The sequence below is a fragment of the Staurois parvus genome, unplaced genomic scaffold (assembly GCF_062004578.1).
Source record: "Staurois parvus isolate SC_StPar_1 unplaced genomic scaffold, SC_StPar_1.0 ptg000282l, whole genome shotgun sequence".
Classification (NCBI taxonomy): Eukaryota; Metazoa; Chordata; class Amphibia; order Anura; family Ranidae; genus Staurois; species Staurois parvus.
The window spans coordinates 10849391-10861919 of record NW_028318078.1 but is presented as its reverse complement, the minus strand read 5'-3'; the positions used below and the strand labels follow the sequence as shown (position 1 = coordinate 10861919).

At 41.3% G+C, this 12529-nt stretch overlaps 1 protein-coding gene across 1 annotated transcript in view; it reads left to right on the top strand.

Annotated features, from left to right (window-relative positions):
• The window catches only part of CYTH4 (cytohesin 4), a 126623-nt gene that overhangs the window by 103570 nt on the left and 10524 nt on the right, over nucleotides 1-12529 (top strand). Inside the window, exons 10-11 of the mRNA XM_089681937.1 lie at nucleotides 8766-8842; nucleotides 8921-8992. Coding sequence (XP_089538063.1) covers nucleotides 8766-8842; nucleotides 8921-8992 — 149 coding nt within the window. The remainder of the gene's footprint in view (nucleotides 1-8765; nucleotides 8843-8920; nucleotides 8993-12529) is intronic.

The window sequence follows — 12529 nt, the reverse complement described above, 5'->3', positions numbered from 1 at the left end:
CAGCTCCAGTTACTTTACAAGCCTCTGTGTGCAACTTTTCTGACCTCTCTGACTGTGCTGCACATTCTTTACTAGGGATAAGCGAATCTTCCCAGGTTTATTTTACAGGGGGTTGTAAAATCCTGCTTATAATCTACAAAGCCCCAACCTAACTGCAGACCCTATTGAAGTCCACAGGAGGCAAATCTTGATTAAACACTGGCCATTTGCAAAGCTATTAGACAAGCTCTCAACAAATGTCATGGGGGCTTGGCACCACCATGGAGGACATTTAAAAAAAGTTGTTCTTTTTTTAAATACAGTACAGAGAGACCTTTTATTGCAACGTTAACGGTGACAAAATGTATGAGTTGTTAGGTACAATTTTTATGGACAGCGTTACCAGCATGACAGTCATCACATATTTTGGATACATAATTGATTTTGTAACATTTTCTACATCTTTTACATTTAGGTTAGTTTAAATACAGCAAGAGAAGCTTAATCTAAATGTTTACTCTTAAAAAAAAGTTAAGCTAAAGCCCTCAAGTTCATGTAAATTGTCCAGTGGAAAAACAGTTTAATGGTAGAGTTTATGAGCTCCTTTTTTCACTGTACCACTCTACTTTGTCTTAAAAGATTAATAAAATTAGTGCACAAGAACAGACTTCAGGGGCGCATGCGTGGAGGCTGAGGATGGCGGACATCTTCTAGCCTCACTCCACTTTACTATCCTCTCTCCCAGCTCCTCCGGAGCTCACGCAAGCCTGCACACACAGAGGAGCATAGGTACCGGACTCAGAGATCCCTGCAGATCCTAATGGGCTAAATCGGGTGTCAGAAGACCCCTCCATCGCCCGCCAAGCAGCCTACCCACATGGAACGGTATGTGTCGCGGGCCGCATCCCCAGCCTCAAGTAAGCTTGCTACCTTGATGGCGGAACCGGATGATCGGTCGGGCCGAGAGGTGGAGGTAACAAATTACCCTGCTTTGCTTCCCTCTCCCCCCTGCCCCATATCTCACAGCAGACATTCTAAATGATAAGTTACACATTCTTTTGCAAAGCCTGACCCATACTATATCAGTGGCAGTGGGGAAAATAGCGCCGGAACTAGATAGGGGAGATAGCAATAGTGGAGGAACATACAGACCACCTAGAAACCAAATTTGATGATCTGGTGAAGTATGTACAGGTACTAGAGGAAGATAACCACACTTTGAAACAACAGATGTCCCAGCTGCAATCCCTACAGGAAGATTTGGAGAATAGGGAACGGAGACATAATCTCCGAATACGCAGGGTCCCAGAGTCTGTAGGGGAAGCCGACCTACAAGACTACCTGCGAGGTTTGTTCACTGCATTGGCCCAGGCGGTTCTGGACATAGATTGCCGAATGGACAGGGCCCATCGCTCTCTTGCTCCAAAGCCACCATTGGGAGCAAGACCAAGAGACATAATTGTCCTGTTTCATTACTACGATAGCAAGGAGTCTCTGCTGAATTCAACACGTAACACTGCCTCAGTGGACTTTAGAGGGGAGAAAATTCAAATCTATAGCGATGTGTCCCCTATCCCATTCTCTAAAAGATGTACACTTTGCCCACTCACTCTCCACCTACAGAAGCATCATATTGTATACAGATGGGGCTTTCCGTTCAGATTGATAGTCACCAAGGATTTCACCCAACACACAATCAGAGATCTTCAGGACAGAGGGGCGTTTCTGCGTAATCTGGGCCTGCCTCCTCTCCCAGATGAAGCCTTGGTACTAATTCTACCCAAATCAAGAGCAGCCAATACTCCTAATAAGATGTGGATACCGACTAGATCTAAAAACAAGACACACATACCGATTCCTCAAAGGTTTCCTGCACCCTGGTTATCTTCTGTCACCTGATGCCATCATGCAAAATGTAGCTGAAGTCACCTAAGACTTAATGTCTATTGCTTTGTCTTGCCAACAATTCAGATAAATTTGCGTGTCATCGGCATAGAGGTGATAGTTGAAGCCATGGGAGTGTATCAGTTTGCGGAGGGAGGAGGTGTAGATGGAGAAGAGAATGGGCCTGAGGACAGAGCCTTGGGGGACCCCAACAGAGAGAGGGAGAGAGGGGGAGGTGGTAGCGTTATAGGTAACGCTGAAGGAGCATTGGGATAGATAGGAGGAGAGCCAGGAGAGAGCGGAGTCTCTGATGCCAAGGGAGTGTAGTTTATTAAGGAGGAGGGGGTGGTCAACTGTGTCGAAGGCCGCGGAAAGGTTGAGGAGTAAGAGGACTGAATAGTATCCATTAGCTTTGGCGGTTAGCAGGTCATTAGTGATTTTGAGTAGGGCAGTTTCAGTGGAGTGTAAGGGACGGAAGCCAGACTGTAGTGGATCGAGGAGGTTGTTGTCAGTGAGGTGGGCGCTTAGGCAATTGTAGACTAAGCGCTCAAGGAGCTTGGAAGTAAATGGCAGCAGGGAGATGGGTCTAAGGTTGTTCAGGTCGGTGGGGTCCAGGAAGGGTTTTTTGAGTATGGGGGTGATGTGCGTGTGCTTTAGGGAGGAGGGGAATGCGCCAGTAGAGAGGGAGAGATTGAAGATGTGGGTGAGGGAGCGTAGGATGGAGGAGAAGGGTGACCGGAGGAGTTGTGTGGGGACAGGGTCAAGGGGCCAAGTGGTGAGGTGGGCTTCTGTGAAGACCTTAGTAACCTCCTCAGTGGTAGCAAGGCTGAAGGAGCGGAGTGTTGGGGAGGTTATAGTGTGTGGGACGTTAGGTGTGGTGGGGGGTAGGGCGGTTGCTAGGTCATTTAACTTCGCACTCAGATATTTTCTCTTAGCATACTCTGCTCTAGACAGCATAGGTAGAGCAGGTGTTGCTATTCTCATCGCCCTATTTGGGTGATATCTTTGGTACTGGACACGCAAGTTGGATTTATACTACTGCAATGTCAATATAGTGATGTCTATATTACAATCATTAATGTGTATGCTACAAACTCTAATCATTTGGTGTTCTTCAAGGATACTATTTCTCCGCTTTTAGCTTCATCGCACCCTTTTACGATCATTGGCAGGGACTTTAATTTATCTATGTCAGCTACACGTGATAGGAGATCCCTTCGGGACCAACTGTCCTCAAAACATGTCTTGAAACAGTCTACATCCTTCTGTCAATGGATCAGAGGACATAAGCTGTTTGATATTTGGAGAATACAACATCCGAGTGCTAGACAGTTTTCGTTCTTCTCCCCGGTTCATCAAATCTACACTAGACTAGATACATTTTTGCTTTCACCCCCCCTACTTAAACAGACAGTTAGCTCCAATATTGTCCTCAGCTCCTGGTCGGATCACTCTTTTTTACCTTTAGATCAGTTTAAAGATCGATCACACTCCTGCACTTGGCATTGGCGCCTAAATGACACACTTTTGCATCACATGGATGTCAGCGCTTCCATTTGACAAGCATTGTGTGAATATTTTTAACTTAATACAGGATCTGTGTCAGCATCCTCAACTCTGTGGGAAGCCCACAAACCGTTTATCAGGGGATGCTTTATAATGGACAGCTCATGTCTTAAGAAATCTATGCTCCACCAGAAAACTGACCTTATGACCCAATTATCTCAAGCGGAAAAAAAACGTATTGATTCGCCCTCTTTGCCTAAACTTCAACTAGTGGTTCAACTTAAAGATCAACTTAAGACACTTGAGGCTAGCTCTATTGCGAATAAATTGCTATGGATGAAACAGAAGTTTTATCAATATGCTATTAGACCTCATAGGATGTTGGTTAATAAACTAAAAGCACATTCAACAACTTCTGCTCCTGATTTTCTGTTTCAAACAGATGGCACCCCTACCTTTTGCCCTCAACAGATAGCCCGAGTGTTCGGAGACTTCTAACGTAATCTTTATAACTGCCTAACTCCAGACATACACCCCCCTTTCCATAAAGAAGCCTTTGACGCTTTATTCTCAGCTCTTCATCTCCCTAAAATGAAAAGGGAAGATAGACTAATCCTAAACACACCTTTTACTATGGAGGAACTATGTGCTGTTGTTAAGGAGCTGCCTTCACACAAAGTCCCGGGACCAGATGGGTTTTCTTACACATATTATAAGCAATTCATCGCGGATGTCGGCCCTCCCTTTTTGGAATTTTACTCCTCTCTGCTGAGCGGAGAAACACCCCATTCGCAATTCCAACATTCTCATATCACAGTCATTCCCAAACCAGGGAAAAACCTAACAACCCCAGCTAACTACAAGCCTAAAGCATTAATAAACACTGATTATAACATTTTTACGAAACTGTTAGCAAATCGTTTGGCTCCTTTGCTTCCCAGAAATATTCATAATGATCAGGTGGGCTTTGTTTTAGCAAGACAGGTAGGGGACAACACTAGACGCACAATCAACTTAGTAGATGTGCTTCATAGCTCACGAACACCGGCACTATTGCTACGTTTAGATGCCCAGAAGGCATTTGACCATTTGGGTTGGCCTTATATGTTTGAACTATGGCATATGGGAATACAAGGGCTTTTTTTAATGCTTTTGCGGATTTGTATTCACGGCTTACAGAGTAGGTCAAGCTCCCCTATGCCACATCCGATACTTTTCCCATGCTCAACGGAACTAGACAAGGCTGCCCTTTGTCCCCACTCCTATTTGTACTATGTCTTGAACCACTAGCAGTAGCGATCAGAGCACATCCTGATATAGCAGGAGTGACTGTGAAGGGGAAGGAATACAAGCTCTCACTTTTTGCGGATGATGTTCTATTGACAACAACTAAGCGTCATTTGTCACTACCCACATTGCATAAACTTTTACAAACCTTTAGTGATTTATCTGGTTATAAAATAAACACTTCAAAGACGGAAGCTATGCCCCTTAATATCTCATCTCAAGAACTCTCACTGCTCCAACAAAATTACTCATATCACTGGTGAATGTCATCTATTAAATGCCTTGGTATCCATATAACTCCAACTTATGCTCAGTTGTTCAAAGCTAATTATCCCCCACTGTTTCGGGACATATATGCTCTTATAAACCAGTAGGATTCTTACAAAATATCTTTCTTGGGTACAGTAAATGTCTTAAAGATGTCAATTTTGCCAAGGCTACTCTACTTTTTGAGACTCCGCTATCCCTCATGCTCAACTGCAAACCTTACAACGAGCATTTCTTAGATTTATTTGGCATACTAGAAAGCCCAGAATAGCAAGAATAGTCCTTTTGTCATCTAGGAATAACAGAGGCTTAGGGGTACCAGATATTATCAATTACTATTTAGCTGCTCATTTGAGACACTATCATGGTTCACCCAAAAAACTCAGAATAGATGGGCGGAGATTGAATTAGGCTATATTCATCCAATCCACACATGTTCATTATTACGCTCTTTTTCACTATACATCACCTCTATCTATCTCCCCCCCCCCCTTTGCTTGAATCCATGAAATTTACCCTGCAAATTTGGTCAACTTGTGGAAAAAACCCAGCAACTATTGTCCATGTGCTCTCCATTGTTAAACATTTTATATAATCCGGAGCTCCCAGATAGTCTGTTATACCCACAGATGAACCCTTGGGCAATCAATGAGATATTTCAACTCCGTCATGTGATCAATCCTGTCTCGTGCAGGATTCTGTCATTTCAGGAGATTAGAGCGTGGAAACCCACAATACCTGTAATTGGCTAGATATTCCTACAATTCTGTCACTTCTTCCACTCCTTGAAATCCTCTTTAATGCTAGATCGCCTCACAGATTTTGAGAGGATAGTTATTAAAGGTCCCTCCCAACAACATCTTATCACCTCTTTCTATAAATTGCTTAAAAATAAGGACTCTCATGTGGAGAGGCCTCACCGTTATATGAAGAGATGGGAGGATGAACTCCAATGCTCAATTTCTTTGAAGTGTTGGCAAGTGATATTGGATTCTGCTGCTAAGTCCTCTCATTGTGTTGTATATAAAGAAAATCTATATAAAATATTGATGCATTGGTACAAGACCCCTGTAGTACTACATGCGATTAACCCAAATCTGTCTGACAAGTGTTGGAGATGCATGGAAGGAGTAGGTACACTGGCACACATTTTTTGGTTTTGTCCACAGATTTCGGGTTATTGGGCTATGGTCAGAAAGGTATTGGAACAAGTACTCAATGTTATCCTTCCACTAGACCTGCTACACTATCTTTTGGGGTTACTCTTTGGGAGTGCATATTTTAACTGTAAGCACAGTGCTTTGTATAACTCTGCTATGCATGTAGTGTGCAGGAGTTGACAGGAGAGAGATCTGTGTTTACATAAAGGACAATGCGATACTAAGATATTCTTCAAAGTATGCTTTTATTAGCAAAATTGCACATGAAAGACAATTGAGTAAAGACTGCAAAAAGCCATCACCTTAATATAAGACAATGCACATAGCAACCTTAAAACAAAATAATTAAAAAGAGGGACATATTTTTTGTTGAATATTTTGATAAATATCTGAGTATCGCATTATCCTTTTATGTAACCGCTATTCTTGTGAATTCTCTATTCACGTTTTTTTGTTTTAGGCTTTTTTGCTTATTGGGCAAAATTTGTACTTCAAGCGATACCAATTACTTTTTAAGCCTCTATTCTCATGGTTATTTAGAGAGATCTGTATTGTTTATACACAGATCTCTCCCCTGTTGGAGATACTCGGCGATCACCGGGTGCAGGCGAGAAAGCACTGGCTGGGACCCGATGTTTGTCAGCCAAGACCGCGAAAGGGGCAGTATTTCTGCTATAGGGTGGCACAGAAGTGGTTAAGATACACATTACAATAGTAAGTCAAAATATGTACTTGCTGAAAATATGTTGTGCATTCCCCTTAGAGGACTTCCCACATGAACTCTTCTTTCAGGAGCACAGCTGCGCATGGTAGCCAATCAGCTTCTAACTTCAACTTGTTCAATTAAGCTTTGACAAATAAAAATATTGGAAGCTAATAATGTCTTACTATTTATTACAGATATTTATATAGCACCAACAATTTACACAATACAATACTCATAGTATATATTTTACATTCCTATCAGTTCTTGCCTTCAAGAAGCTTACAATCTAAGGTCCCTAATACACACCCATACCAAGGCCAATTTATACTGGATCCAATTAACCTACCAGCATGTCTTTGGGGTGTGGGAGAAAACCAGAAGAAACTCAAACAGGTACAAAGAGAACATGCAACTCCAAGGCAGGTAGTGCTGTGGTTAGAATTTGAACCAATGACCCTAGTGCTGCAAGGCAGAAGTACAAATTCTTTAGCCACTGTGTAACCTGTTACAGAATCAATGGTATTCAGGTACATTGCAAAGGGTTTGCGCAAGCTAGTACATCCTAGGACCTCTCATAATATGCAATTTATTTATAAAATACAGCCCTTGTATACAATGCTTACTTTTCATTATTTGCATAAACTTCAACCAAAATGTAACTGCGGTAAAGCGATTAAGGAAGTATGCCTCAGAAAAAGAGAAGCATTCCATCATGGTCTCACACTGGTGGATTGAGAAGGAGATGTAAACATTTGCAGAGAGGAAAAAGTAGATATGTTGCAATTTTTAGATCATTTCCTGACATGGACTTGTGGTTTGGTTTTTCAAAATATAGGAAAAAGAATTTAAACTGTATTTGCTTATATTCTGTAATGTACTGACCAGCTAATCACATGTTGAGAAGAAAGGAACATTGTCTATCTGTTCTCAAATCTTAAGCCATCCAGAACAACTTCATATGACTTATCTGTATCTGTTCCCTACTACATTTTCAAAGTGTTACTGTAGAGATCATGGGAGGATCTTAGTGAAAGACAAGGCTAGAAATGCAGTGAACAAATTGGTCAGATGTTTGTAACCATTCAACCACCAAGACATCTGTAGTCTTTTCTTCGCTCTGACCAACATTCAGCCGCCAAGACATCTGTAGTCTTTTTCCTCGCTCTGACCAACATTCAGCCGCCAAGACATCTGTAGTCTTTTCTTCAGTCTGACCAACAGAATGGAAAAATGTCAGTAATATGACAATAATCCCATCTCAGTCATAACTGAAAAAAGAATTTCATTAGAGTCTTAGTTCTTAGTTCACATAATTGAAAAAAAGTGGTCATAGTGTAGGTGGTTGTTCCTAAAGGAAATGGTTTATTGTGACACACTTTCACATCTCTCAAGGTCAGCTTCCTCTAAAGCTTTTAGCATTCCTTCACATGACATCTCAGAGCTGCAAAAGGAAACCATTGTTGGACTACTTTCCTCTGCCAGAGCTGTGATCACAATTCTGAATGGGTGTACTGTATTGCCCACCATAATCACTGACTGGGGCTCTTTCTCTGATCAATAACTAAGTGGTGAAGTATCTCCACTCAAGGCCACCAATCCAATATATTTTATTAGTACTGACCCTGGTGGCAAGTGTCTCCCAGAATACCCATTTCCTGTTAGTAAACCTATATTTTAATTAGACATCACCCTATTCTTTAGTTAGATACAGACATTACTGCTTTCAAAAGTAACTATAAAGTCATATCTGTTTACCCTTGATAAAAGATGAAGACAATAATCTGGGAGTTTTTCTTGTAAACTCCCATGGCTAATGACAATAGTAATACAATGTATTAAATACAGTATTGATTATAACATGCATGGTGTATTACTGTTACTGAATAATAAAAAACTGTATCTGATGCCATACCTACCACATAGCCACACTGAATTCAAACATTATAGCTATCTAACATAATTTAATATTGTTACAGGTGGCCGTGTAAAAACTTGGAAAAAGAGATGGTTCATTCTCAAAGATAACTGTCTATACTATTTTGAATATACAACGGTGAGTGAATTACACCAGAGCAAGACAGAGATGATTATGGTACTATAATGTAACATCTTGTGTTTTATGTTATTCCAGGACAAAGATCCTCTTGGAATTATTCCTCTGGAAAATCTGTGTGTTGAATCAGCGGAAGACCCAAAAAAGCCGGTAGCTATTAAGAGTGGGGGGAAAGGGCATTTAATGGTAGTGTCTAATCTGAAACTTATATAGATCTTTCACTTATACAGTCAGGTGCACAGTATTATTATACAGGATATATATATATATATAGCACCAACAGTTTGCGCAGTGCAGTATTCATGCAATCCATTTATGTATATGGAAATTAGATTTACCATATGAAAAACTCTGGCTGCATAGCGCTTTTTGCCCCTGTGTTTTGCCTCTGCATTTCTCCTAGCATCACATGCTTCCCCTTTCAGAAGACTGGGAAGGTGGATAAATCATACTAACTAACCTAACATCACATACAGACAGTGATAAAGCCCACATATATTTTAATTGGGTTGTATGGTATAAGAAAAACACATATTACCAGGCCCAGACTGGTTTTAGGTTGTACAACTGTCTCCTGATGGCGTAGAAGGCTATGCATGCCTTCTCCTCACTCTCACTCTCTCCTCTTTTTTTTTTGTATATCAATGTCTTTTATTAATTTTATTTCAATACATAGATCAACGATATACAATTTATCAAAACACAAGCAATCCCACTAACTTGTTTACCCCTCATTCCATCCCCCTTATCCCTCCCTCCCCAATAAATGACCCCTGTCCTCTCTCTCTCTCCACTTCTCTCTCTCTCTCTCTCTCTCTCTCTCCTTCTCTCTCTCTTTCCTTCTCTCTCTCTCTCTCCTTCTCTCTCCCTCTCTCTTTCTCTCTTCTTCTTTTTTCTCTCTCTCTTTCCTACTATTTCTCTCTCTCCTATCTCACTCTCCTATCTCTCCCTCTCTCTGGGATCTCTATTTCTCTCTCTGCAGTAGATTTCTCTCTCACACACACTCTGCGGGCCACTGGAGCTTTTGCTATACCTCTATTTTTTCTGCCTCTCCACAGGTCACTTGTTGTTGCTCTGCAGCCAATGACCAGACGTGGTGTAGTCCCTGAACGCTCCTCCTTGAGTGTCAGTCTGGGTCCCGCGCCCTCCTCACTCTTCAATATTCTGTGTTTGATCTGTGCACTGCTCCAGGGGGATCAGGGCTGGATCAGCTGGGGGAGGGGTGCTTAGTTTAGGTCTCCTGCTCCTCTCGCAGCTGAACAGGAGAGGAGACGCAGGCACGGCCACATAGTGGGAGGTGAGTGGTGACTGCGGTCTGTATTAGCCTTTTCCAGACCACAGTCACCACTTATCTTCCACTATGCTGCCCAGTCATCAACAGGCCACAGACTTGTACCAACCGAGGGGTTGAGCATGGCGGCCCGGCACACCAGGCAAATGCCCGTTGTACCCCATGGCCAGTCTGGGCCTGGGCCCAGTCATCAACAGGCCATGGACCATTACCAACCCGGGGGTTGAGCATGGTGTGCCCTATGGCCTGCATAATATAACCTGCCTGTATTATCTGAGCTACTAGGCTCAATCATAGGGCCCAAAGGTATTAATTATAGTAGCAACTGTGTAACTATTTGGCCCAAGTAGGAAATGGGGTTCAAAGTGCAGAGAATGAATCTAGAGATTTCTATATCTGGCTACATCGTAATGAATTTGGAGATCATGGAAAACATTACCACTGCAGTTTCCTAGAACCATTAGAAGACAACATGTTATTCAGCTCAACAATCTTTAGCTAAAATATCAGTTTTGAGTGGATCTGACATTTTAGCTGTTCAAATAAGGGCCAGTGTCTTATTGAGAATAATCTATCCATTGCTGAGTTGATCTGTAGAGTATAAGACCTTATGCAACATAAAATTAGTGATAAGCTAAGGAAGTGTTGGTTTTAAAAATATTATAATGTTTAATTCTGTGTGGGAAGCTGTCACATAGTAGCTGGCTGCCAGCCGAATCAGCTGCAGCAGGAAAGTTTCGCTCCCTGCAGCCACATTAACAAAGGGGCAGATATGCTGGCTGATATTATTATCTAAATGTAGCCACATGCCCATGCTTGGACAATGTCATTTATCAAATATGGCCATATTAAATCAATTAGATCACCACCATACCCACCCCTTTGTGCGGCTGCGGGGAAGGGAACCCCCCCGGCTGCAGCTGATTAGGCCAGTGACCTGCTATCATGTGACAGCTTCCTGCATTCAGGCCAAACCTTAGCTCCCCACTAATTAAGATCTGACTTGAGTGACACTGAATCCTACTATATACAGTATATACACTTTTCTTAGAAAGAGAAAGATTCTGGACTAAACCCAGAGATTCAACAATATTAAAACCAACACTCAGAAAAAAGATGTTCACAAAAATGAAACAGAACAATCCACATGATAATAAAATATATAAAAAAAATTAATTTTCTTTCTTTATTAAATAGTAACCCTTATTGTGCATATTGAATGGCACTTAGTGTATGTTCCAAACAAGATGAACTTAGCATATAGCCCAGGAGTTTGAAAGCAAAATGACCTCCAGAGCAAGCTTAAACCATCCTTCATCCCAAACATGCACTGTTCATAATACAGTATATCCCCACAAGAACTGCTACTAAAGATACTCACTAGAATCTCTAAGATCTTACAATCAGCAAAATCTATAGAGATGGCCAAGTCCTCAACAAGACTTCAGTTATCTCCAGCTCAAGAGACTAGAGACTCAATTGTTTGATTGTGTTGTCCGCCTTGTATCAGAAATGGCCTTATAACCTGACCCTTCTGTATTCTCCTATCTCTGCTGTATTATGAAACTCCCCAGACACTTAATGCAGGAGAGTAAATCACTCACTGATGCCACACCAGATAAAAGAGAATAGTATGAAAACAGATTTTCTATTTAAAAATTTAAGCAAAATAAAACAACTATATGTTGTATTTCATCAAGAAAATTATTTCTTAAATTAGTCTTGTTTGTGACATATACTCAACACTGTTCAGTATGTGCAATAATATTGGATAGTGTGTATGTTTTATTTTTATTAAGATTTTACCTACCATTTTTAAGGGGAACCCTCCTTGCCTAATTATCTCCATCAACGTGAACTTTCCTTGCCTAATTATCTCCAGCACTGTTGAAATCAGTCATAGGATGTGTGATAGCTCTGATATGTAACATGCACCCATACTATGAACACTGAGCAAAGTATTTACAGAATTTGAACAGGTAGTAAAATTACTTTAAAACAAGCTGTCAATCACCTCAGTAGCTTTAGCATTGTTACAAAATTAATCTTCAAAGTTCACGCTAATGTTTATGAAAGCAGAATCTTGGCAGCCTGCCAGCCTTCTAATGTAAACTAACACCAGGCAATTCTAGGCTGCTCGAAAACCAACTGAAACCTGAGTTTTTGTTTTGAATTTTGAGGATACCGTTAGAAAGGACATGGATCACTTGTTTTAAAATATGTTTACTGCTTAGTAAAGCTGAAATGTAATGTTTCTTTTTTTCGTTTTTGCTACAGCTACAGCCACAGTCACATAACTTACCTGCAATGAATAATGTACCAAGTCCTGCCAGCTGATCGTTCCTATGAATAGCTTCTCTCCAGTGATGCCATGTCTTCTTCATAGTGCTGAACTT